This window comes from Rhinopithecus roxellana, chromosome 10 (genome assembly GCF_007565055.1).
Source record: "Rhinopithecus roxellana isolate Shanxi Qingling chromosome 10, ASM756505v1, whole genome shotgun sequence".
NCBI lineage: Eukaryota > Metazoa > Chordata > Mammalia > Primates > Cercopithecidae > Rhinopithecus > Rhinopithecus roxellana.
Window position 1 is genome coordinate 139,935,777 of NC_044558.1, and position 26,424 is coordinate 139,962,200.

At 40.9% G+C, this 26,424-nt stretch overlaps 1 protein-coding gene across 1 annotated transcript in view; it reads right to left on the minus strand.

Annotated features, from left to right (window-relative positions):
* PKP2 (plakophilin 2) overlaps window positions 1–26,424 on the minus strand; it is a 109,806-nt gene that overhangs the window by 49,868 nt on the left and 33,514 nt on the right. The window contains exons 5-6 of the mRNA XM_010370988.2: window positions 11,294–11,501; window positions 676–853 (exon numbers count right to left, since the gene is read on the minus strand). Coding sequence (XP_010369290.1) covers window positions 676–853; window positions 11,294–11,501 — 386 coding nt within the window. The remainder of the gene's footprint in view (window positions 1–675; window positions 854–11,293; window positions 11,502–26,424) is intronic.

Here is a 26,424-nt window from a genome sequence, read left to right on the forward strand (position 1 = left end):
TCACTCAGGCTGGAGTGCAGTGGTGCAATCAGGGCTCACTGGAACCTCAAACCTCCTGTGCTCAAGAGATTCTCTGTCCCAGCCTCCCAAGTAGGTGGGACTACATGTGCATACTACCATGCCCAGCTAATTGTTTTCATTTTTTTGTGGAGACAGGGTCTTGCTATGTTGCCCAGGCTGGTCTTGAACTCCTGACCTCAAGTGATCCTCCTGTCTCAGCCTCCCAAAGTGCTGGGATTTCAAGTGTAAGCCACTGCACCCAGCCAAGGGTTTTCTTATTCATCTTTGGATAGCCTTCAGTGGCTAACAATGTTTTACACAAAATTGGTATTTGATATGTATTACTGTGTGATTAACTATGGAGATAAAATAAACATATTATCATAATAAATTTCTTCAGTTACCATCCAAATAGTCTCTTAAAAAATCAACTGTGTAGGCCGGGCACAGTGGCTCACGCCTGTAATCCCAGCACTTTGGGAGGGTGAGGCAGGCAGATCACTGTACTCCAGCCTGGGCAACAGAGAGAGACTATTTTTTTTTTTTAAACAAACAAACAAACAAACAAACTGTGTAACTAGAGAAAGAACCAAAGGCAGAATATATCCTGACTTCCTTGGGGCGACCTAATTTTTGATTACATCTTCTATCAGGGCAGGGTACAGGTAGCATTACCTTAGGCATCCAGTGACATTGTAGAATATGTCAAAATCGAGCAAACCATTTGCTTTTGGGTAGTCTCCTTCAGGCCACCCAGAAAAGGGGATGATGATATTCTCGGTCAGCGTAAGCAATGCTTCTGTTATCATGAGATTCTTGAGTTTGTCATTAGATGACAAATTCCACAGCAAACCTAGAAAAGCACAGAGTTAACATGAAAACAGTGCAGGGTGGGACCAAAATGACTGCTGGCAAGTTCAGTGAAGGCCATCAACTCCAGGGCTATGACTAGTCACAAAAAAATTTGGGGGTGGGGTGGGGCGGGCAGCCCCTTTCCCAAATGGAAGAACCCAATTAGAACTCATTAGATGGTGATGGAGGCTGACCCATGTGAACAATAAATATACGGCTTAGGCTACAAACTGTGCAGGTTTAAACTCATCAGATAGATAAATAAAAGCCACACATACTTAAGCATTTATTGCTGTTTCTCTTAAAGGGCCCTACCACAAAGCTGACCTGACTGAGATAATAAAGTCTGGGCTCACCAACAGGGAGGCTTAAAACGGTCCTATCATAACTAAAACTTCAACATTTTTAAAAAGTTGTATTTTTTTCTCCCTTAGATACACATGGGAAAATAGCTTCCCTGCCTCCTTCCCCACTAACTGTAAGTTTCACCTGACATTGTGCCTCCCAGTAAGAGCAGGGAGGGTCTGCAGAAAGCCTTTCTCCATGCCTGTCAACAGGAAGCTGATCAACATCACCAATTAATGTTATTGACTACTACCCAATCACAGAATCACACCCTCCAGCTATTTATTCTGGCTACCTCATGTATAGTTTTATAGTTTGGCAGTGAAGGAGAGACAAGAGGATCTTCCCTATCTGCCAACTTGCATGGTCAAAGATTAGTACCCTCTTTACTCATTAAATTTTCTCTTTCCTCTTGAATCCCCCATATTAAAGAGAAAGACCATATAGGCTAATCTGGAAGAAACTGAGATAATAGCATGTTGTAATTTCTAAGGTATACACTGTGACATAGAGACTGAGGCTGGGTACTGAGAGAAAACAGAAAGTGGTATCTATATTTACAATTTTTTTTTTTTAAATTTGGAGCTTGAATCTTTCAGATTCAGTGGAAGGAAGACGGTACACCGACTGCTTGCTATTCCAGGGACTCCCAGCAGGTGTAGAGTTGCCTCGTCATCTTTTTTTTTTTTTTTTTTTTGAGACTGGGTCTCACTCTATTGCCCATGCTGGAGTGCAGTGGCGGCTTGATCTAGGTTCATTGCAATCTCCGCCTCCCAGGTTCAAGTGATGCTCCTGCCTCAGCCTCCCAAGTAGCTGGAATTACAGGCGCCCTCCACCACGCCTGACTAATTTTTGTATTTTTAGTAGAGACGGGTTCCACCATGTTGGCCAGGCTGGTCTCAAACTCCTGACCTCAAATGATCTGCTGCCTCAATCTCCCAAAGTGCTGGGATTACAGTCATGAGCCATTGCCTGGCCCGCCTCATCATCTTTCATGCCGCAATAGGTTACCCTAACTCACTAATGCCCAGGAAAAGGAGAAGAAGGGGCAGAAAGAGAAGGGATGACTCTTCCCTTTCTACCCTATCCTTCTCGTTGCCCAGGCAACAATTCCTACTTCTTTTTTTTCCCTTGAGACGGAGTACTACTTTGTTGCCTAGGCTGGAGTGCGGTGGTGCAATCTCGGCTACTGCAACCTCTGCCTCCCAAGTTCGAGACATTCTCCTTCCTCAGCTTCCCGAGTAGCTGGGATTATAGGCAGGCACCACAATGCCTGGCTAATTTTTGTATTCTCAGTAGAGACGGGGTTTCACCATGTTGCCCAGGCTGGTCTCGAACCTAACCTGGTGATCTGCCCACCTCGGCCTCCCAAAGTGCTGGGATTACAGGCGTGAGCCACTGTGCCTGGCCCAGCAATTCCTACTTTTTTTTTTTGAGACAGAGTCTCACTCTGTCGCCTAGGCTGGAGTGCAGTGGTGCAATCTCGGCTCACTGCAATCTCCGCCTCCTGGGTTCAAGTGATTCTCCTGCCTCAGCCTCCTGAGTAGCTGGGATTACAGGTGCACATCACCACACCCTGCTAATTTTTTTGTATTTTTAGTAGAGACAGGGGTCTCACCATGTTGGTCAGGCTGGTCTCGAACTCCTGACCTCATGATCCACCCGCCTCGGCCTCCCAAAGTTCTGGGATTACAGGCGTTAGCCACCGCGCCCAGCCAAAAATTCCTACTTCTTAAATTGACTGTGGTCTGTGCAAAGGAAAGAGGAAGCATAGGTACTCGGAGCAGGCTCCTTTATGAACACAGCAAACGTGGCAGACTTGCCTGAACTCTGTGGCAATCATCATCTCCCCTGAAATAACAGTCTGTATAGTTAAAGCTTGGTAATTACTCAGCATACTTATATTTGGTCCAACCAATTAGAACACATTAGGCTTCATGCAGTCTTTTGGGCTTAAACAGTTTGCTTCCGCTGTGCAAAGGTAGCTCCTTTTTGAAACTGTAACCAGATTTCCCCTGGAGCCTACACAGAGCTTCCATTAGATACAGTGACACTGGGTCTGGTGTCTTGTGAGGACTAGATTTCTGGCTTATGAGGAGGTCTTTTCCTGATCAAACTAGCATTTGGGGTTAAGGAGCAGTGTCCCTCAGCCACAGGTTTTGTAACACAATGACTTCATTCCTCCCACTTCTCCTTAAGAGGCCCTGGAAGAGGGACGGATAAAACTCAGAAGGTGGTTGAAAACAATTTAAAGGCAAGTCTGAGGTTGAATTTTGGTTACTAAGCTACAAAAGCAAGTTAGAAAGAAGGGAGAAATGAAGAAGAAGAAGAAAAAAAGCTTCTTTAGTTCTAAATAAGCAAACAAATTAATAGTTTCTGCCTGCCAGAAGCTTAAGAACGTGAAGCATAATGACATTTCCTCCTTTCAAAAAGGACCACACAGGACACTCAAAGGAAAAGTACACCTTACAATAAAAACCAGAGAGGATTAATTGGAACAAAGGGAGTGGAATTTTCCTTCAACCGTCAATATCCTTTAGAGCTTGGCATGCTCCGTTATTTCTACAAAAGTATACAATTTCGGAAGTTTCAGTATAATTTTAGAATTTCTAATATAGGATTTTGCATAGAAATGTCATGCCTGTCAAATTTCTGGGTGGCATGAAAGCTGTGAAAGAACTAAGATGTTCAGTAGAGATTCAGGATTACATATGCTTATACACACACACCCTCAAACAAAATCAGTGAGTAACCAACTACAAACTGGGAAAATATGTACAAGATGAGATAAAAGGTTAACATTCTTAATATAGAGAGTTCTTATAAATCACTAAAAAGTGAAACACCAGTAGAAAAATTGGGAAGGTACATAACACAAAACCAACTGATATTCGGAGCCAAACTACACAGCAACCCATGTTCTCTAGTAACTAAAGAAATGCAAATTTAAACAACTAGACATCATTTTGTATCACTAGAGGAGGCAAAACCAGAACCAATGAGTGGAAATTCTAAAGAAGGAGATTTTGGCTCACTGAAAGTATAAACTTCTAAGACAGCTTTGAAGAAAACACAGGAACTACTTGTAAGACCCAGCTCTATCACTGGAGGGAATAAAACTTAGCTTATCCCTTATCAGAAAGTAGATGAGGGCTTTCACCCTGAAATTAAAGTGTTAGACTAGATGAGTGGTTTCCAAATGAGCCCAGTGACAAAACAGACTCACAGTCTTGGGCCATGCCCCAAATTTGCTGAGCCAGAATCTCGGGATGGAGTTCAGGACTTATATTTTAAAAAAATGATTCCAGTTTTGGGCATGACGAAACCAATGGACTAGATGATTCTGAATAGATGTCCCTTTGATGATCAGATTCCGGACTACCTAATATAATATTTACGGTTTGGGTTTTCATGTGTCTCATCTTTAACTTCTGGTCAATTTATTCATAGTGTCTTAATGTCTACTAGTATAGTTCTTTGTTGCAGATGGTCTGTCTGCCTGTAATTTTCTACCATGAGGCTCTCATTCTAGCCAAAAAGAAAGGGATCTGGACACTGTTAAGGGATATAATTAGAATAATTACCAATTATAAGAGACAATGATAACTCCTATTATCCAGAAATTTATTGCCAACTGTGATGTTTGCAAAAAATAGCTAACCAGTAAAGGGATCTTAGATATTACAACTCAGGTTTAATAATAATGGCCTCAGCCAGGCACGGTGGCTCACGCCTATAATCCCAGCACTTTGGGAGGCCGAGGCGGGTGGATCATGTGGTCAGGAGATCCAGACCATCATGGCTAACATGGTGAAACCCTGTCTCTACTAAAAATACAAAAAAAAAATTAGCTGGGCGTGGTGGCGGGTGCCTGTAGTCCCAGCTACTCTGAGGCTGAGGCAGGAGAATGGCGTGAACCAGGGAGGCGGACCTTGCAGTGAGCCAAGATAGCGCCACTGCACTCTGGCCTAGGTGACACAGTGAGACTCCATCTCAAGATAAATAGATAAATAGATAGATAGATAAATAAATAAATAAATAAATAAATAAAAATAATGACCTCTAGGACAGAAAATATAGTAATTTAACAAATCTGCTTTAACACTTAGGCAGCAAAACTTCCAAATTTTCTGATTAAATAAATCCCTATCTTCAGTGAAAAAGAATGAGGAGGAAAAGATGATGACAATGACTGCTCGGACAAGGAAAAGAAAGAAAACTGGTTCTTTTTAACCGTGTTTTTCAAAGTGGTCAAAGAGTGGGAGGATTTTTTTTTTTTTTTTTTTTTTTTTACAATTTCTCTTACATAGACATACCCCTCCTTTCACCTAAATTTTGCAAAACTTACCTGGAATATCAGATTATTAAAAAGGTCATGTATTTCAGGTTATATATAAACCCAGGGTACTTTGTTATACATTATGAATGCAGAATAAAATAATATACAATTACTTAAAGAAAGTACATAATATTTTATAGCAAAACATTTTGAGTATTTTATTAAAATACAGCAATCCAATTAAGTACTTCTACAAAACATGCAGAGATTAATACGCAGTTTTAGCACATTTCACTGACCATCACCTCTGACTCTTTCATATGTAATGAGAGAGGGATAAGAACCCCCGCTGCACTCTTACCATGACTTGTCCGTTTTAATCCAAGGTATATCCCTGCTCACTCCAGCCAATGCTCACTACTCAGTGACCCTGAAGATGAACTTCTGAGACTAAGATGTGCCGTTCTCATTTCAATTACGGGAACACTACCACACTCACTCAGTAAGGGAGAAAGAACAATCTCACCGGGGTTGGGGGGAGTGGGGGTGTCTTTGATCCTAAAGTTCTTTCATTAGAAGAAAAGATCCTAGGCTACTGCTGGAAATGTCAGGAAAGTCAGTGAGTTCAGATTCGTTCCCAGTGATGCTAAACTTCTTATGCATGCGTAGAAACAGATGGTTCATTTTGTATATTTTGGCTAGAAAAATGAAGGTCTTATCTTAAAACACACCTGACTCTCTTACTGGTATGTATTCTAGGTATTTCCAGGCCAGAAGACTCTTTTTCACATTTGGTCAGACATACAGTTGTTGAGAAACTAACATGAGCACCACGGCTCATTCTGCAACTAAATACAGAATTTGGCAGAAGTGGTAACCTAATATTAAAGGATGCAAATGCGGCTCAGAGACGCCCCTTTCTTCAAAATTCTGCTGAAAGTCGGGAGGGAACTGAGAGTAAAGTATGGAAAGATGGCATTTGAAATGCTTCAGAGAAGTGAAGTTGAGCCAACTACTGAAGGATGAGCGGGTTCTCCAGGCAGTCTAAGTGTGCAAAAGGATTCCACTCTAAGACAGCAGCAGAGACAGACACCAAGACAGAAAACAGGCATAGAGCAGACCAGCAGGTTCTTTAGGATTTCAGAACCTAGGCTGGAAGAAGATGAGAGGAGACCCTGCTGCCAATGATCATCAGGCTCACATCATAACACCTTTGTGTGGGATACTACAGAGTATGGGCTTCATCTCACGGGAAGCAGGGAGCACAGTGGGACAGTATGTTTATTAGAAAGACAACACTAGAAGCAGAATGGAGGACAGTCTGGCAATGTGCAATACTGAATCCCAGCGGCCAGGTAAGAGGCTATTACTGCGGGAGTAGAGCGAGAGATGAAGACAGCTTGAACCAAGGCAGAGACAAGAAGAGAGGGGGTCGGGCGCGGTAGCTCACGCCTGTAATCCCAGCACTTTGGAAGGCCGAGGCCAGCGGATCACCTGAGGTCAGGAAGTTCGAGACCAGCCTGACCAACATGGAGAAATCCCGTCTCTATTAAAAATACAAAATTAGCTGGGCATGGTGGCGCATGCCTGTAATCCCAGCTACTCGGGAGGCTGAGGCAGGAGAATTGCTTGAACCTGGGAAGCAGAGGTTGTGGTGAGCCAAGATCGCGCCATTGCACTCCAGCCTGGGTAACAAGAGTGAAACTCCTTCTCAAGATAAAAAAAAAAAGAATAGAGAGGAAGGGTCAAACAGGAGCGAGGAAGAGCTCTCTGATGAGAGTCTCAAAGACTATAGAAATGAAGTCATCACGTGCCTCAAAAGTAGGTGGGATAACAGCAAAACACTCAGATACAACTAGGTTCAAACCTGGGTTTTGTACTTTACTATTTATACAACCTTGGGCAATAAACCCCTCTGAGTCTCATACTGATCATATATAAATCACCAATTATGCTTCCATCTCTTATGGAGTTGTCAGGAGAAACTGGATAAAAAAAATAGAAAGCCCTAGCTTAGTGACCAACACATAATAGAGGTTCAGAAAAAAAAAAAAAGGTCTAAGAAATAGACCAGTAAGATTCACATATATACTTACTTTCTTTGTGTTTCTAAACAAAGATATAAACATGTCTATATTAGGTTAACAATTTATTTCTGAGGCCCAGAAAGCCCTTATTTAGCTCTTCTATTAGTAGAGCCACAGGCAGTAATTTAGAAGGATTTGTATCAAATGTTCAAATGTCTGTTCGGTTCAATTAGCATGTAATGAACACCCTCCAGTAGGGATGTTTGGCTTGTACTAGAAATCCTGGGTGCTGTACAATCAACTTCCATTTATCAACTCTACAGATGATCTAATGATGCCTGAATGGTTTCATATGGAATCAACATCACAGAATGTTCTCTGACGTTAGTCTCCTATTGCCTATGCAGGAGAAGAGGAACCGTGCTTCAACGGCTTGTTCCCTCGACACATGCAAGCACACACACACTTCCCAAGCTTTCTAACTACCAGGCACCCTAACTCCAAATCACGCTATTTTTTCATGTTTGCTCTAAATGACTGGCAGCTAGCTTCTTTCTGCCTCTTTGCCTTGCTAGTGATGCTCACTTTGCCAGGAATAACTTTCATCCTCCTTCAAAACACCAATCCAAAGCCTATTCCTCTTTTAAGGTCCACAATGAAACAGAACCCCTTCACAAAATGCTATCTATTGCTGCTTTTGCGTTAAAACAAAATTGAGAATTGCTACTGAATCTGTATGACCTACAAAGGTTAAAATGTTCACTGTCTTACCCTTTACAGAAAATGTTTGCTTACATCTGCTTTATATGAACGGAGGTAAGTAATGAACTTTTCCAGGGGCTATAAAACTAGTAGATGGAGAAACAAAATCCAATGTGGGTGCAGTGGCGTGTCCCTGTAGTCCCAGTTACTCAGGAGACTGAGGCAGGAGGATCTCATGAGCCCAGGAGACCCGCCTAGGCAGCACAGTGAGATCCCCATCCTTTAAAAAAACAAAAACAAAAACAACCCAAATCCACACCCTCCCTAGGCTGTGATTCTCAGTGCCCGACCTCTGAAAGCTGCTCTGTAAATGTTGGTTAAATGAATGGAATCACTTTTAATTTCTACAGGCATTTTACTACAAATCGTGGATATGAAAAGAAATCCCTCATGGGACATGACAGAATGCTGGCAAGAGGGTAGCACAGTACCAGCCGGGCGCGGTGGGTCATGCCTGTAATCCCAGCACTTTGGGAGGCAGAGGCAGGTGGATTGCCTGAGGTCAGAAGCTCGAGATCAGCCTGACCAACATGGCGAAACCCTGTCTCTACTAAAAATACAAAAAATTAGCTGGGCGTGGTGGTGGGTGCCTGTAACCCCAGCTACTTGGGAGACTGAGGCAGGGAGAATTGCTTGAACACCGGAGGCGGAGGTTGCAGTGAGCTGAGATCATGCCACTGCACTCCAGCCTGGGCAACAAAGCAAGACTCCATCTCAAGAAAAAAAAAAGAGAGTAGAGAGAGTAGCATGGTACCTCACATAGTTTTATAAAATTAAAACACATCAGAATTTAAAATGTGATATTTAGCAATATGTATACAGCTAGAGGTCATTATCCTAAGCAAATTAATGCAAAAACAAAAAATCAAATACCACATATTCTCACTTACAAATGGGAGCTAAACATTGGGTATACATGGACATAAAGATGACTAAAAGAGGGAGGAAAGGATGGGGGCAAGGGCTGAAAAACTATCTGTTGGGTACTACACTGAGTACCTGGATGACAGGACCATTCGTACCCCAAACCTCAGCACCACACAATATACCCATGTGACACACTTGCACATGTAACCCCAAATCTAACATGAATGTTGAATTTTTGTTAAAATGTGATATTTTAAGATACAAAGCGAGTAGAGATAATGACAAAGTCTTTATAGAGAAATTAAACCTATCGTATAACTAAATGAAGAAGGTAGAAGAGCAAAATATATTCAATTCAATTTAAAACAGTATTTGTGGAGTACTTCCTTTAAAAGTATTTACCAGAACACTGTCAACTATTATACATAATTAATTTTTAAAAAACCTCTTCTATGATATATATTCTTTGAGCATTTGTTTCCTCATCTGTAAAACTGACATATAACACCTGATAATATCTAGAAACCCAAGGTTTTTGTGATAAATTAGAAAATGTATGTACATCTCTGAGACACTGAAGATATTTAATAAAAATTTACTGACGATTGCACTCAGTTATGCCTCCTGCAATCTTTTTTAATTCTTTTGAGATAAGGTCTCACTCTGTTGCCCAGGCTGGAGTACAGTGGTGCAATCATGGCTCACTGTACCAACCTCAACCTCCTGGGCTCAAGCAATCCTCCCACCTCAGCCTCCCGAGTAGCTGAGACTACAGGCACACACCACTACCACGCCCGGCTAATTCCTTATTTTTCATACAGACGGGGTCCCATTGTGTTGCCCAGGCTGATCTTGAACTCCTGGGCTCAAGCAATCTCCCTGCCTTAGCCTCCCAAAATGCTGGGAACACAGGCATGAACTACTGCACCTAGCCCCTCCTTCACTCTTTGTACTGTGTGCAGGGAGCACAAGTGGAGAGCTGATGGTGATGGCAGGGAGAGTGATTATTCTGGAACATCAATAAATCATTTTCTCTTTTATCATATGACTGTTCATTTAAATGAAACTAGCCCCTTCTCTTCATGCTTAGAGGACATATTACCAACACTGCTGTTTTTATTCTATGTGATTAGTCCATCTCTCCAATTCATTGCATAAAAAGGAGACATTTGCTCAAATCAGTATTTGAACAAAAATGTGAAGTAGACAATTAAAAAAACAAACATATCCAGTCACTCTTCTTTCTTTAAGGTTGCAGTGAGCTAAGGAGGTGGTACTGAGAGGAGTCCAAGTAATGGAAAGATTGGAAAAAACAGTTTCTAATATTTGATTAATTTGATTAAATTGATTCTCCACATGGGAAAACTACGTGACTCTCCATTTCATTTTTTTTTCTATAGCTCCAGCAAGCCGGTTGTTGAGCAAATAATACAAACAACTGAGTGTGGTTCTTGTCAGTTTTCTTTAGAAGGTTTGGGACACCTGGGGTAACAGTGAAACCCCACACGTTCTCAAACTACAAAGTGGGCTGTTAGTGAATTTAAGTAGAATTTTTATTGCAGTGAGTCCTGTCAAGTTGTTTTAAAGACATTTAGTCAAAGGTGCATAGAGTTTCTAATTAAGAATATCAAGCAAAAGCCGCAGAACATTTTCCCCTTCAGAAAAAAGGAATTCGGGCTGGGCGCAGTGGCTCATGGCTCATGCCTGTAATCCCAGCACTTTGGGAGGCCTAGGCGGGTGGATCACGAGGTCAGGAGTTCGAGACCAGCCTGGCCAACATGGTGAAACCAAACTTTAGTAGAAATATGGTCTCTACTAAAAATACAAAAATTAGCCGGGTGTGGTAGCACATGCATGTAATCCCAGCTACTAGGGAGGCTGAGGCAGAATTGCTTGAACCCCAGAGGCGGAGGTTGCAGTGAGCCAAGATTGTGCCACTGCACTACAGCCTGGGTAATAGAGCAAGATTCTGTCTTTAAAAAAAAAAAAAAAAAGGTCTGGAGTCTAAGCCAGCAGGTAACAATGTTCCTTTAAAGCCATCTCTAGCATAACAATGAGCCCATTAATCATTTGCTCCAGGAAACTTAAGAAAAAGAGATGACGTAAGGCATCTGGCTGGGGTGCAAATGTGTTACGTTCTACAATGTTCAGTAAACTCTACCTGTTATTTGTTTTTTAGTCTCCAAGTCTCTGGTTTGCTTCAGCACCTGGAGCAGCCGAGGTATCCCATTTAGTTCAGCCACCTCCAATTTGTTGTCATTGTCTTCGAACACTAAGTTTCTCAAGGCCCCACACACAGCTCGCTGAACGTCTTCATTCTGAACTTTTAGGAGCTGCAGAAGCTTGGGGATGCCACGAAGCTGATTAACCTGGGGAAGAAATAGATGCACATTTCTAATATTAATTTTGATGTGGCATCAAGACAGCCAATGTAATACAAACAGATGAAGTTTATTGACGCTGATTAGAACCTTTCTTCATCAACAACTATGTGTAGCACAACCGAGACTCTTGTAGAATATACCCCGGCTATAAGGCAGTTATCTGTCATCAAGGAACTTACAGTAAATTCGGGAAGTTAAGACTGAAACCTATGAAATAATTGAAGGGGAAGATTAAGTGATAAAGGGTACATAGGTACTAGTTAAACAAAGTTAAGTGATAAAAGCTTGGAGCATAATAAAAATGAAGAGAATTGGGAATCTAGGCAGTAAGGGAAGTTTTATTAAAGAATCCAGAATTACGTATGTTTTTTCCTAAGACAAAACTTCATAGTCCATATAAAATGAATAGCATCACTTTCATTAACAGAAGTAAAAATGCATTTACTATGTCAACCTCAGTAGTAATGCAAACTAACCCTAAATTCTTATACTCACTTGCACTGAGTATTTTAAGACTTATAAAACTTATGCAAGCATTTTAAGCAGATAAAATAATTTTACAGTTTTAAACGTGTTATTTAAAAAATATTCCTTCTCTCCAAATACGTAAGAAAGCGCATGCTATCAGAGAAAGGGCACAACCACCAATGGGAAACAAATTGATGGTTTAAATTTTGAAACCTATGGGTGTTTAAGAAGAGGCCAAATAATCCTAAACAAGGAGATTTCCTGTTTTAGTCTGAAAATATTATCTAAAGAAATTAAAAGGTAGACACAGGGTTGGTGAAATGAAACATTAGGTTGTAGACTGAAGGCTTTCCTTCTCTTAGGCTTCCATTCACATCTGATTTTGAAACTTTTAAGTTGCCAAGAGCAGTTGGTAAAGATCTCATTTTCACTATCTTAATTCAGAAATTTTGAGGAAGTAAGTTTTCATGAATGGGCATGAGCTTCCCTTTCAGACAAAGTTTGTCACTTAGCAAGGACACCCTAACTGCCAGCAGTTTATGCTTAGGAGAGAGCTGCATGCCTGGCTCGGGGCAGATTTGCATATTTTCTATGTATCAAACTCTAGCCTCCCTTTCATAGACAGATAAATGGTATTTAGGACACAGGCTCCAATATTACATATTCTTTTGACAGGACTGGAGAAAAGTCTAGAAAGGTGGAAATAAATATCAGACTTGTAAAACAATATAAATAATAAACATAATCGCCACAATAACAACCACAATCATTATAATAAAGCAAAAATGACAACTCCCTTCCCTCCTACTTCTAACATTAAGAAGTGTCAGTATAGTGTTAGGAGTTTTACATACATTATCTATATGAATAGATTGCAAGAACCTTAAGAAGAAAGTACTCTTGATTCCTTTAAGGCTTCACTGGATGTAATAAGGAATAAATACTTCCACTTGTTGACTGCCTTCTGAGGAGACATTTGCAGAACAAGAGACAGATGGGAGAGTGGCTGCAGCAATTTTGTTGGACTGTGTCTAAAGCCATTTAAATGCACGATAAAGACTTCTTAGCTGGCTGGGTGCGGTGGCTTATGCCTGTAATCCCAGCACTTTGGGAGGTTGAGGTGGGCGGATCACGAGGTCAGGAGTTTGAGACCAGCCTGGCCAACAAGGTGTTTTATTTTAAAAATAAAACATTAGCTGGGCGTGGTAGTGCATGCCTGTAATCCCAGCTACTCAGGAGGCTGAGGCAGGAGAATTGCTTGAACCCGGGAGGCGGAGCTTGCAGTGAGCAGAGATGGCACCACTGCACTCCAGCTCGGGTGACAGTGTGAGACTCCATCTCAAAAACAAACAAACAAACAAACAAACAAAAAAGATTTCTTAGCTGTCAAGTAAATCTGGTCCAACAGATTATTTCATGACTTCATCTATTCCTATTACAGGCTGAGTATCCCTTATCTGAAAATCTGAAATCTGAAATACTTCAAAATCTGAAACTTTTTGAATGCTAACATAATGCTCCAAGGGAGTAATTCAGATCTTGGATTTTTGGATTAGGAAGGCTCAACCAATGTAATGCAAATATTCCCAAATCTGAAAAACCCCAAATTCAAAATACTTCTGGTCTCAAGCATTTTGGATAAGCGACACTTAACCTGTATTATACTTCCTTAAAAGCAAAAAAAAAAAAAAAAAAAAAAAAAAAAAAAAGAAACACACACACCACAATTTATGTTAAAACAATCTGTAATTCACATTTCCCTAATTCCCTAATTTTTATTTCATGGTAAGGTTTTAAGGTAAATTCATACTTTCTCTCTTTTTTTTTATATGGAGTCTCACTCTGTCGCTCAGGTTGGAATTCAGTGACATGATCTTGGCTCACTGCAACCTCTGCCCCCTGGGTTCAAGCAACGTTCCTGCCTCACTCAGCCTCCTTAATTGCTGGGATTACAGGTGTGCGCTACCACACCCAGCTAGTTTTTGTATTCTGAGTGGAGATGGGGTTTTGCCATGTTGGCCAGGCTGGTCTCAAATTCCTGACCTTAAGTGATCCACCTATCTTGGCCTCCCAAAGTGCTAGGATTACAGGGGTGAGCCACTGCACCCAGCCGGCTTCCTCCTTTTAATAAATTAAATTACAGAAAGAAAGGCCTTGACTGGCAAAATAGCACTGTGGGATATATACCTGTGTCTTCTGGGTGAACGCTGTTATTCTGTTAGCATGCCACATTGCCTGTTTTTAAGTTTTTGAGAAAATATAAGTTTATAATATAAATTCACACTTTATAAGCTACATGAACACCAGATATACCAAATCTTCCCAGTAGCAGTATACATATCAGATGCAAAAACAAAATCCTATTCGTCCTGAGGTACTTTGGCAGCTTTAGACATATTTTATTAACTTAATTCATAATTTATAAGTTGTCTTCTTCAAAATATGATGGGAAATGGCTTACCGGCCATATTGCATTTCAAGCTGCAATCACAGAATTAGTAAAAAGTGACATACGGAAGCCTCCCCAGCTCAGAACTGCTCCCTTACCCTGTCACCTTTATCACCTTGGCTTTCAGCACTTGCTCTAGCCCGGAAAGAGAGAACTACAGACACAGCAGTGCTCCGATAAAGGCTGAAATCCGGCTACAGCTCTACTTACTGTATAACTTGACTCCCTAGTGTCTGGCACTTATCCCAAGTTTAAAAATAGGCTTTAGTTACTTTCATCGATTTTATCAAGCAAATGGATATAAATCCTGCTAAATGCAAAAAGTTAATGACCTTCTCCTTGCATTTAACTAAAAGATGGTAGGTGATGAATCCTATCCACAGTAGGACCAATGTCAAATATGCTGCTCTTGTCCCTTAACATTCAGGGAAGCAGCTGGGACCAGAGAGGTTTGATGAGTTTCCCAATTATACTGAATCCTCGGGGTATTTTTCCCTCCTTTGGGAAAAGGAAAAAAGAAATAGACTAACATGAATGTTTCAGAACTTCAAAAAAGTTATCATTTGAGTTGGTTTCTAAATACATGAAAGGGCAGAGTCACATATGAGAATTTTAACTCTCTCTGTGGCTTTATTCTGATTATCTCTCCTGTCAATTATAAAATAAGTAAATGACAAGGACTTCTGGTTGCAAATAAGTACAGGGAACACACGGCCTCTGCTGAGGCAAAGGCTCTCTCCAGCCCCGGAGCCTTTGCTCTCACTTCTTCCTCCTGTCTGGAAGGTTCAGTCCACTCTGCCTCTCTTCCAGCAAAGCCCTATTCATCCTGTGGGATCCAGCTCAAATGTCACCTCCTCTAAGAAATGTCACTCCCTTTCTCTGCTTTCCCTCCCATTAGAATTAATCACTCCCTGTAAACTGGCATAACCTTTCAGGAAGGCAAGTGGCAATATGTGTCAAAACTTTTAAAATATTCACTTCTAGTAACCTTTATCAGGAAACAATGTGAAATGAAGACACAGACTAACATGCAAAAATAGTGACTACTTCTTTTATAATAGCAAAAAATAAGAAACCATGAATATCCAGCAGTGGGGGAAGACTGGTTGATGGTTGTCACATACCCACATGTTGAGGTATCCACGGGTGAGGCAGAGCTGACAAAGACACTATTAGCCACACAGTTCCCTCATTAGTCAAATGGGAATTACTGTGTAAGATGAGCAATTACATGTCAGGCACACAGCAGTCACTCAATACAAGGTAGCAACTACCATCACCTTTAACTGAAACTTGCCATCAGAGAAATGCAAATCAAAACCACAATGAGATACCATCTCATACCAGTTAGAATGGCAATCACTAAAAAGTCAGGAAACAACAGGTGCTGGAGAGGATGTGGAGAAACAGGAACGCTTTTACACTGTTGTTGGGACTATAAACTAGTTCAACCATTGAGGAAGACAGTGTGGCGATTCCTCAAGGATCTAGAACTAGAAATACCATTTGACCCAGCCATCCCATTACTGGGTATATACCCAAAGGAGTAAAAATCATGCTGCTATAAAGACACATGCACACATATGTTTATTGCGGCACTATTCACAATAGCAAAGACTTGGAACCAACCCAAATGTCCATCAGTGGCAGACTGGATTAAGAAAATGTGGCACATATACACTATGGAATACTATGCTGCCATAAAAAAGGATGAGTTCATGTCCTTTGTAGGGACATGGGTGAAGCTGGAAACCATCATTCTGAGCAACTATGGCAAGGAGAGAAAACCAAACACCGCATGTTCTCACTCATAGGTGGGAATTGAACAGTGAGATCACTTGGACACAGGAAAGGGAATACCACACACCGGGGCCTGTTGTGGGGAGGGGGGAGAGAGGAGGGATAGCATTAGGAGATATACCTAATGTAAATGGCGAGTTAACAGGTGCAGCACACCAACATGGCACATGTATACATATGTAACAAACCTGCACGTTGTGCACATGTACCCTAAAACTTAAAGTATAATAAAAAAACAAAAAAAAATTGTTATAAAAATTCATATGTCATTTAAAAAATGGAATAAGGCCAGGTGTGATTGCTCATGCCTGTAATCCCAGCACTTTGGAAGGCTGAGGCAGGTCAGATCACTTGAGGTCAGGAGTTCAAGACCAGCCTGGCCAACATAGTGAAACCAAGTCTCTACTAAAAATACAAAAAATTAGCTGGGCGTGCTGGCGCAAGCCTGTAATCCCAGCTACTGGGGAGGCTGAGGCAGAATTGCTTGAATCCAGGAGGCAGAGGTTGCAGTGAGCTGAGATAGCGCCACTGCACTCCAGCCTGGGCGACAGAGCGAGACTCCATCTCAAAAAAAATAAAAAAAATAAAAATGGAATAAAACATCTATGCATTTCTACTTATAAACACAGCAAAAAGGAAATGAGATTAGGGAATTTGGGAGAAGTGGCAAATGTATGAGTCATAAATAGGATCTGCCATTTTCTATGTTTTCAAATAACAAGCCTGTATTTGTGCACACTTTTAAAAATTGAAATAAAAATTTTCTTTTGTGGGGACAAAGAAAGCTACATATGCAATTTGATTGAAGATATGTAAATATATGCATTAAAAATTAGAGAACAAACCCAAAATGATAATGGTGAGATTATGGGTGCATTTTCTTTTATGTTTTTTAATTTCTCAGATTTCTTATCAAAGACTTGAATTTGTTGTATAGTAAGTTTTTGCAAGATATTTATGGCAGTAACTACTTCAATAATGAGATATGAAACAGGCACGAAAATAAGACCATGTTAAGAGGGGTCTTACGACTAAATAAGGGATTTATGTTTTATCCTGCAGGCAATGGGGGCAGTTATCGGAAAGGTCTCCCTGGGGTGCGTGAGGCATGAGACTATTAGGAATGGATAAGAATGGAGACAGGGATGTCAATCTGGAGACAGCTGGATTAACAGAAGATGGTGCTGGGACCAAGTCAGTAGCTCTGAGTAGGGAGGGAAAGATGTGGGTAGATTCCAGATACTTTTAAAAGTAGCATTAATAGGACTTGAAGACCGAGTGACTATGAGAGGTAAGTTAAAAAGAAGGTTCGGCCGGGCGCGGTGGCTCAAGCCTGTAATCCCAGCACTTAGGGAGGCCGAGACGGGCGGATCACGAGGTCAGGAGATCGAGACCATCCTGGCTAACATGGTGAAACCCCGTCTCTACTAAAAAATACAAAAAGAAACTAGCCGGGCGAGGTGGCCGGCGCCTGTAGTCCTGGCTACTCGGGAGGCTGAGGCAGGAGAATGGCGTAAACCCGGGAGACGGAGCTTGCAGTGAGCTGAGATCCGGCCACTGCACTCCAGCCTGGGCGACAGAGCAAGACTCCGTCTCAAAAAAAAAAAAAAAAGAAGGTTCACCACACGTTCTCACTCATACGTGGGAATTGAACAATGAGAACATTTGGACGTAGGATGGGGAACATCACACACCCGGGCCTGTTATGGGGTAGGGGGAGCAGGTAGGGATGGCATTAGGAGATATACCTAATGTAAATGATGAGTTAATGGGTGCAGCACGCCAACATGGGACATGTATACATATGTAACAAACCTGCACGTTGTGCACATGTACCCTAGAACTTAAAGTATAATAATAATAAAAAAAAGATTCAAAGTATTCAAGTTTTGGTGTCAAATTACCTGGGTGAAGTACCCTTCTACCGTTCACTGACAGGGAACAATATACTTGGAGTTATTGCCTTGGGGCAGGCAGTGCACCATTATCTGATTGCATTCTCAGGACAACTCTTGGTAGGAGAACTATTTCCACTTTATAGGTAAGAAAGCTGAAGCTCAGAGAAGTAAAATATCTTGCCCAAGGGCATCTATGTAATTAGGGTGCTGGAATTCAAATTCAGCTAGCAGTGACTCTTGAGAGTCCATGATTAAGCCACCAATGTCCTGCCTCCCAGCCCAACAGGAAGAACAAGTTCAGAGGGAGGGTTGGAGAGTAGAGAAGAAAAGCAAAAGAAGATAACAGGTTCAGGCCGGCACGACGGCTCATGTGTGTAATCCTAGCACTTTGGGAGGCCAAGGTGGGAAGACTGCTTGAGCCCAGGAGTTCAAGACCAGCTTGGGCAATGTAGGGAGATCCCATCTGTATAAAAAATGTTTAAAAATTAGCTGGGCATAGTGGCATGCACCTGTAGTCTCAGCTACTTGGGAGGCTGAGACAGGAGGATTGCTTGAGCTCAGAAGGTCGAGGCTACAGTGAGCCATGATAGTGCCACTGCCCTCCAGCCTGGGCAACAGAGTAAGAACATGTCTGAAAAAAAAAAAAAAAGAGAGAGAGATCAACAGTGTAAAACACCAAAAATCCTAATCAAACAAACAAAATGAGGACTGAAAAGCTGCTACTGGTTTTAAAAGTATTACGATTTAGAATTTTGATCTCTATGTCCAAATTATAATTTTCTTTCATACATACATTTAAAAACTATAGTACCATGTTTAATATAAGGATTTTTCAAATGTTCTTGGGTTATAACATTATAATTCTTAGGCTTTCTATGAAGCATATACATTTTTAGTTTTGCATATAATTTTCATGTTTCATCATTCTCAAAACCAGTCTTTGTTCTAGCTTTATCTCTGAGTAACGGTCAAGCCAGCAAACACAACTTCAATCCTATGTGTAAGCAAAATGATTTTTTTAATCAAATTAGTAATTTAAGAGATATTAGAAATCCAGCCCAACTTGGGCAACAGAATAAATATTCCAGTAATTTGTAATACGAAATCGAAGCATACATAATGATGCCCAGTTTTGCCCTGGTGTGGTGGCTCATGCCTATAATGCCCAGCACTTTGAGAGGCCGAGGTGGGAAGACTACTTGAGCCCAGGGGTTTGTGACCAGCCTGGGAACATAGGGAGACCCCATCTCTATGAGAAAAAAAAAAAATTAGCCAGGCGTGGTGGTACGTGCCTGTGGCTCCAAGCTACTTGGGAGGCTAAGGTAGGAGGAATGACGCCCAGAGGTCAAGGCTGCAGTCAGCCATGATCGCACCATGCACTCCAGCCTGGGCAACAGAACAAGACCCTGTCTCAAACAAACAAACAAAACTCCCCCAAAACCAGGGATAAACAAATATTTAAAGATTTAAAGATATTTAAATCTAAATATTAAAACAAGTATTTAAATATTTAAAGACAAATATTTAAAAATTTATCTCTGACTAGCTATTAAAGGATCAATATTTAGCCCCATTCCCTTCACCTATATGTATAAAGAAGGTTCATCACTAGCTAAATATCTTCTAAAATCCTTACTCATTCTTCCTATGGAGCAAATAGGCAAAGGGTCAGTGAGAAATACTCCATAATTACACAACTTTTGAAACAGAAAAGTCTAGATGTAGAGATAGGTCTTTTAAAGCAATATCTAACATACAGACATCGAGATGAAAAATATTGAGTTTGATCTCACAAGAATTTTAAAATCCTGCATGATGAAAGATACCATAAACAAAGTTAACAACAACAACAAAAATAGAGCAGGAGAAACTATCTGCCACATAAGTAACAACAGATTAATATGTGTAATAGGTAAAGAACTGTAAGTCATTATGAAAGAAACATATCTTAGTAGAAAAAATACACAACAGATTAAAAATGACAATTCACTGAAGAAATACAAAGTCAAAAACCACACCAAAAGGTGCTCAACTTCATGAATAATTAATGAAATGCAAGTGAAAAAAAATCAGCAGAAGCTCTTTTGTGTGACCCTTACTTACTCAACCGAACTGCAAGTTTTACCAACCACATGCTCTTTTCCCTCTGTGAAACCTCCTTGATTCTCAGAGTACTATCAAAGCTGGTAGGTTACTCTATTTGAGACTTTGCACTTCTATTTCCACTAGTTGAGTTACATGTTTACCAATAGTAATTTAGGTTTGTTTCCCAGTGTATTTACGTCAATTGTATTTGTTATAATTATGTAACTTACTTACCTATTCTATAAATGGATGGAATATAAGTATAGAAAGAGTACTTATTTCTCTGAAAATTAATCTGAATATTTTGGAAAGACTAGATGAAGGTGAAAAGCTTAAGAAAGCTCTGTAATTAGTGGTGGATAGAATTAATGTAAGAGACTAGGATTTGAACTCAGATGAATTAGTTCCATTAAGTTCTCATTCCACTGTAAACTTAAACTAAAAATGGCAGATGATCTATAATGGGCATAGTTTATGCATGCAAGATGACGACAAATTCTATAAAAGTGTTTATCACTTTAAAAAATAATTTTCTCAATAACTTTTTTTGTGTGTTTGTATGACAGAGTCTCTCGCTGTTGCCCAGGCTGAAGTACACTGGCATGATCCTGGCTCACTGCAACTTCTGCCTCCTGGGTTCAAGCTATCCTCCTGCCTCAGCCTTCTGAGTAGCTGGGACTACAGGTGCGTGTCACCACGCCAGTTAATTCTTGTATTTTTAGTACAGATGGGGTTTCGCCATGGTGGCCAGGCTGGTCTTGAACTCCTGACCTCAGGTGATGTGCCTGCCTTGGCCTCCCAAAGTGCAGGGATTACAGGTATGAGACACTGCACCTGGCCCTCAATAACTCTTTGGACAACTACTAGTCTTGATTTCAAAATATAAGAAAATTTCTATGATAATGAAATGCCTATTTTTGCTTCTCAGATTAACAAAAACAAACAAAAGAATAATACCTTGTGGTAGTAATGGTACATGGAAATGAACACTCTGATAAAATGTTGATGGGAGTGTAAACTTGTACAGTTTTTGGGAGGACTTATTGGGGAGTTATTTATCAAAATTAAAAATGACTCAATAGTAATTAACAACTCAACTTACCTACTGCCTGAAACAAAAATTGGACAAAGCATACAATGGTTTCAATAACTGAATATTAGTAAATGATGGATAACGATCCCTTAGATATCACTGCCTTGGGAGAGTTCCCAGGCTACGGGGCAGCGAGAGAAAACTTAAGTGAAACTCAATAGAGTTGAGGGCACAGAGCTCAGAGTCTGAGAAGACCAAAGGGGCGAATTTTTTCAGAAAAGAGTGCCACAGAGAAAAGAGCTGAACAGAAAGGGAGCTCCTGAGATCTGCACAGGACCTGCCCGCTAGTATTCAGTAGAGTATTAATTAGTGCACGTGGTATGAGGAAACTGTCTGAGGCCAGGGAAATAATCATCCAAAAGGATTTAAGGGAACAGTTCCCCATGTTCACACAGGCCTAGGAACAATGACTATTTTTGTCAGCCAGCCAGAAAAATCTCAAAAATTCCTGCTACATTAGGTAGAGTTCTCAGAAGTGTCTTGCCTTAAGAAGTAGGGATTAATTATCTCTAGAATAAATGCTGCTCTGGTTCCACTTAACGAATCTTAAAAGTAGAATTTGAGTGCAAGGAGAGGGAAAGCATTAGGACAAATACCTAATGCATGTGGGGCTTAAAACCTAGATGACGGGTTGATAATGCAGCAAACCACCATGGCACATGTATACCTATGCAACAAACCTGCACACTGCACATGTATCCCAGAGCTTAAAGTAAAATTTTTTTAAAAAGTAGAATTTGGTCTGGGCGTGGTGGCTCAGGCCTGTAATACCACCACTTAGGGAGGCCAAGGTGGGTGGATCACGAGGTCAGGAGTTTGAGACCAGCCTGGCCAGCATGGTGAAACCCCATCTCTACTAAAAATACAAAAATTAGCCCAGCATGGTGGCGCACACCTGTAATCCCAGCTACTTGGGAAGCTGAGCCGAGATCATACCACTGCACTCCAGCCTCTGGGACAGAGCAAGACTCCATCTCAACACAGACAAACAAACAAAGTAGAATTTGAAAGGATCAAACTGTTTCCAAGTACCTTAATTGCACCCAGAACAAAGCTCAATGACCCATAGTGTGGAGAAAAACCAATCAATCAAAAGCTACCTAGAATAGACACAGATGTTAGAATTAGCAGACAAGAACATTAAGGTAGCAATTTTATCTGTCTTCCATATGTTCAAACATCTTGAGCAAAGATGGAACATGTTAAATAGAAACACATAAGACATAAAAATACTGAAATCTAACTTTTAGAGATGAAAACTACAATGAAGAAAAAAATACACTGTAAAAGATTAATGGCATATTAAACACATATTAATGTATTAATGGCATATTAAACACATATTAGCAAACTTACAGCATAGGAATTGAACTTGTCTAAAAACACAGAGAAAGAAGACTAAAAAAGAAAAACCTAAAGAAGCCTAATATGTATGTGATTGTAGTTCCCAAAGGAGGAATAGAAAAAATGTGAAATTTTTCTGATTTTGATGAAAAGTAGAAACTCACAAATCTATGAAGCTCAGTGAACTCCCAAGCACAAAAAACTAAGAGAAACTACACTAAGGCACATGTGACCAAACTGATCAACACCAGTAAGAAAGAGAATCTTAAAAGCAGCCAGAGGGGGCTGGAAAAGACACATGTATGGAGGAGGAAAGATAAGGATGACTGGAGATTTCTTGTCTAAAACAATGCAAGTGACGCAAGTGAGAAGACAGTGGAGCAACTTTCTTTCTTTCTTTGAGACAGAGACAGGCTGTCGCCCAGGCTGGAGTTGCAGTGGTGCGATCTCAGCTGACTGCAACCTTCGCCTCCTGGGTTCAAGTGATTCTCCTGCCTCAGCCTCCTAAGTAGCTGGGATTACAGGCACCTGCCACCATACCTGGCTAAGTTTGTATTTTTAGTAGAGACAGGGTTTTACCATGTTGCCCAGGCTGGTCTTGAACTCCTGGCCTCAAGTGATCTGCCCGCCTCAGTCCTCCAAAGGGCTAGGATTACAGGCATTAGCCACCGCACTGTGGCCAACTTTCAGTACTAATATTTAGAAACGGTCAACCTAGAATTCTAAAGCCAGTGAAAATACCTTTCAAAAGCAAAGATGAAATTCTTTTCCAGACATACAAAAGCTGAAATAATGCAGGTTTGCTGGTGATGAACTAAAATATTTTTTAAAAATTCTTCAGGCCGGGCACAGTGGCTCACACCTATAATCCCAGCACTTTGGGAGGCCGAGGTGGGCGGATCACGAGGTCAGGAGATTGAGACCGTCCTGGCTAACACGGTGAAACCCCGTCTCTACTAAAAATACAAAAAATTAGCCAGGCGTGGTGGCGGCGCCTGTAGTCCCAGCTACTCGGGAGACTGAGGCAGGAGAATGGTGTAAACTCGGGAGGCGGAGCTTGCAGTGAGCCCAGATTGTGCCACTGCACTTCAGCCTGGGCCACAGAGCCAGGCTGCATCTCAAAAAAACAAAACAAAACAAAAATTCTTCAAGTAGGCCAGGCGCAGTGACTCACACCTGTAATTCCAGCACTTTGGAAGGCCGAGGCGGGTGGATCACCTGAAGTCGGGAGTTTGAGACCATCCAGACCAACATGGAGAAACCCGTCTCTACTAAAAATACAAAATTAGCCGGGCATGGTGACACATGCCTGTAATCCCAGCTACTCAGGAGGCTGGGGCAGGAGAATCACTTGAACCTGGGAGGCGGATGTTGCGGTGAGCCAAGATCGCACCATTGCACTCCAGCCTGGACAACAAGAGTGAAACTCTGTCTCAAAAAAAAAAGAAAAAAGAAAGAAAAGAGAAGAAAATTCTTCAGATCGTCTGGGCATGGTGGTTCATACCTATAATCCCTGCACTTTGGGAGACAGATCACTTGAGGAGGACCCAAGTGGATCACTTTGAGAGGCGGGTGGATCACTCGAGATCAGGAGTGAAAGACCAGCCTGGTCAACATGGCAAAACCCTATCTCTACTAAAAATACAAAAATTAGCCAGGCCACGTAGTGCCCACCTGTAATTCCAGCTACTCAGGAGGCCGAGTCAGGAGAATCACATGAACGCGAAAGGTGGAGGTTGCAGTGAGCCAAGATCACACCACTGAACTCCAGCCTGGGTGACAGAGCGAGACTCCATCTCATAAATAAATAAATAAATAAATATTCTTGCTTCACCATCTTGGATCCTGGGGAGGCCTGCTAGGAACAGGACTTCTAAAAGGAAATACGTCTGGAAAGCAGGCTGTAGTCCAAAGCCATTTTTGCTGGCTATAAGTGGGGTCTCCAGAACCAAAGGGAACACATCTCTTCTTAAAATTAAGGTGTTTATGCCTGAGAGGAAACAGAATTATATTTGGGCAAGAGATGTCCTTATGTATACAAAGCAAAGAACAACATGGTGACTCCTGGCAGCAAACCAAACAAAACCAGAGTGATCTGGGGAAAGGTAACTTGGGCCCACGAAAACAGTGGCATGGTTTGTGCCAAATTCTGAAGCAATCTTCCTGCTAGAGCTATTGGACACAGAGTCCAAGTGATGCTGTACCCCTCAAGGATTTAAACTAATGAAACAATAATAAATAAAAGTGGATTTGTAAAAAACAAAACAAAACAAAATTTTAGGTAAAGGTAAATGATCACAGTATCTACACAAACAGATAAAGAGCACTGGGGCAACTTAGATCAAATGGACAAATCCCTTAAAAGACACAAACTACCAAAGCTCACTAAAAAAGCAACAGATAGCCCAAATAGCCCCGCAGCTCTTAAAGAAACTGAATTTGTAGCTAAGCCTTCTACACATAAAAAACTTCAGGCTGAGATGGCTTCACTGCTGAAGTCTACCAAACATTTAAGGAAGAAATAATACCATTTCTAACCAAACTCTTTCAAAAAACTGAAAAGAAAGGAATACTTCCTAGTTAATTCTATGAGGCTAGTATTACCCTCAACTCAGAATCAAAGATACTAAAAGTACAGATCATGTCTTTTACACACACAGACATAAAATTGAAAACAAGATTTTAGCAAGTCTAGTCATAAAACCTACAAAGTGATAGTACATCATAACCAGGTGGGGTTTATGAATGGAATAACATTTCAAAATCAATCAAGGTAATTTACCATAATGGCAAAATTAAAAACCCTACAAATATTTCAATAAATGCATAAAAAGCATCTGACAAAATCCAACATCCATTTGTGATTCAAAAACTCCATTAAAGCAGGAGTAGAAGGGAAGTTCTTCAAGTTGATATGGTCATTTATGAAAAACCTACAGGGTTGGGCGCGGTGGCTCATGCCTGTAATCCCAGCACTTTGGGAGACTGAGGCGGGTGGATCACGAGCTCAGGAGATCAACACCATCCTGGCTAACACAGTGAAACCCCGTCTCTACTAAAAATACAAAAAAAAAAAAAAATTAGCTGGGCATGGTGGCGGGCGCCTGTAGTCCCAGCCACTCAGGAGGCTGATGCAGGAGAATGGCGTGAACCTGGGAGGCGGAGCTTGCAGTGAGCTGAGATCACACCACTGCACTCCAGCATGGGCGACAGAGCGAGACTCTGTCTCAAAAAATAAAAAAAAAAACCCTACAGGTAGCATAATATTTAAGGGTGAAAGAAAGATTGAATACTTTCGTCCTGAGATCAGAAACAGGATAATATGCCCACGCTAACCATTTCTTTTCAAGATTGTAGGAGAGATTCTAGCCAGTACTCTCTCTCTCCATATATATATACATACACACACACACATAAATATATATAACATATATATTATCTATTCTATATACTAGCAATGAGCAATCAAAAATATAAATTAAAAAGTACCATTTATAATAGCATCTGGAAATATGATAAACTTACAGATAAATCTAAGAAAAGACATGCAAGACCTCTACAGTAAAAATTATAAAACTCTGCTGAGAAAAACTGAAGACCTAAATAAATGTTAAGATGTACCATGGTCATGGGTCACAAGACTCAATATTGTTAAGATGTCAATTTTCTCCTTATTGATCTACAGATTCAGTGCAATCTCTAACAAAATTCCAGCAATTATTTTTTAAGAAATTGACAAGCTGATTCTAAACTTCAGATGGAACTGCTGAA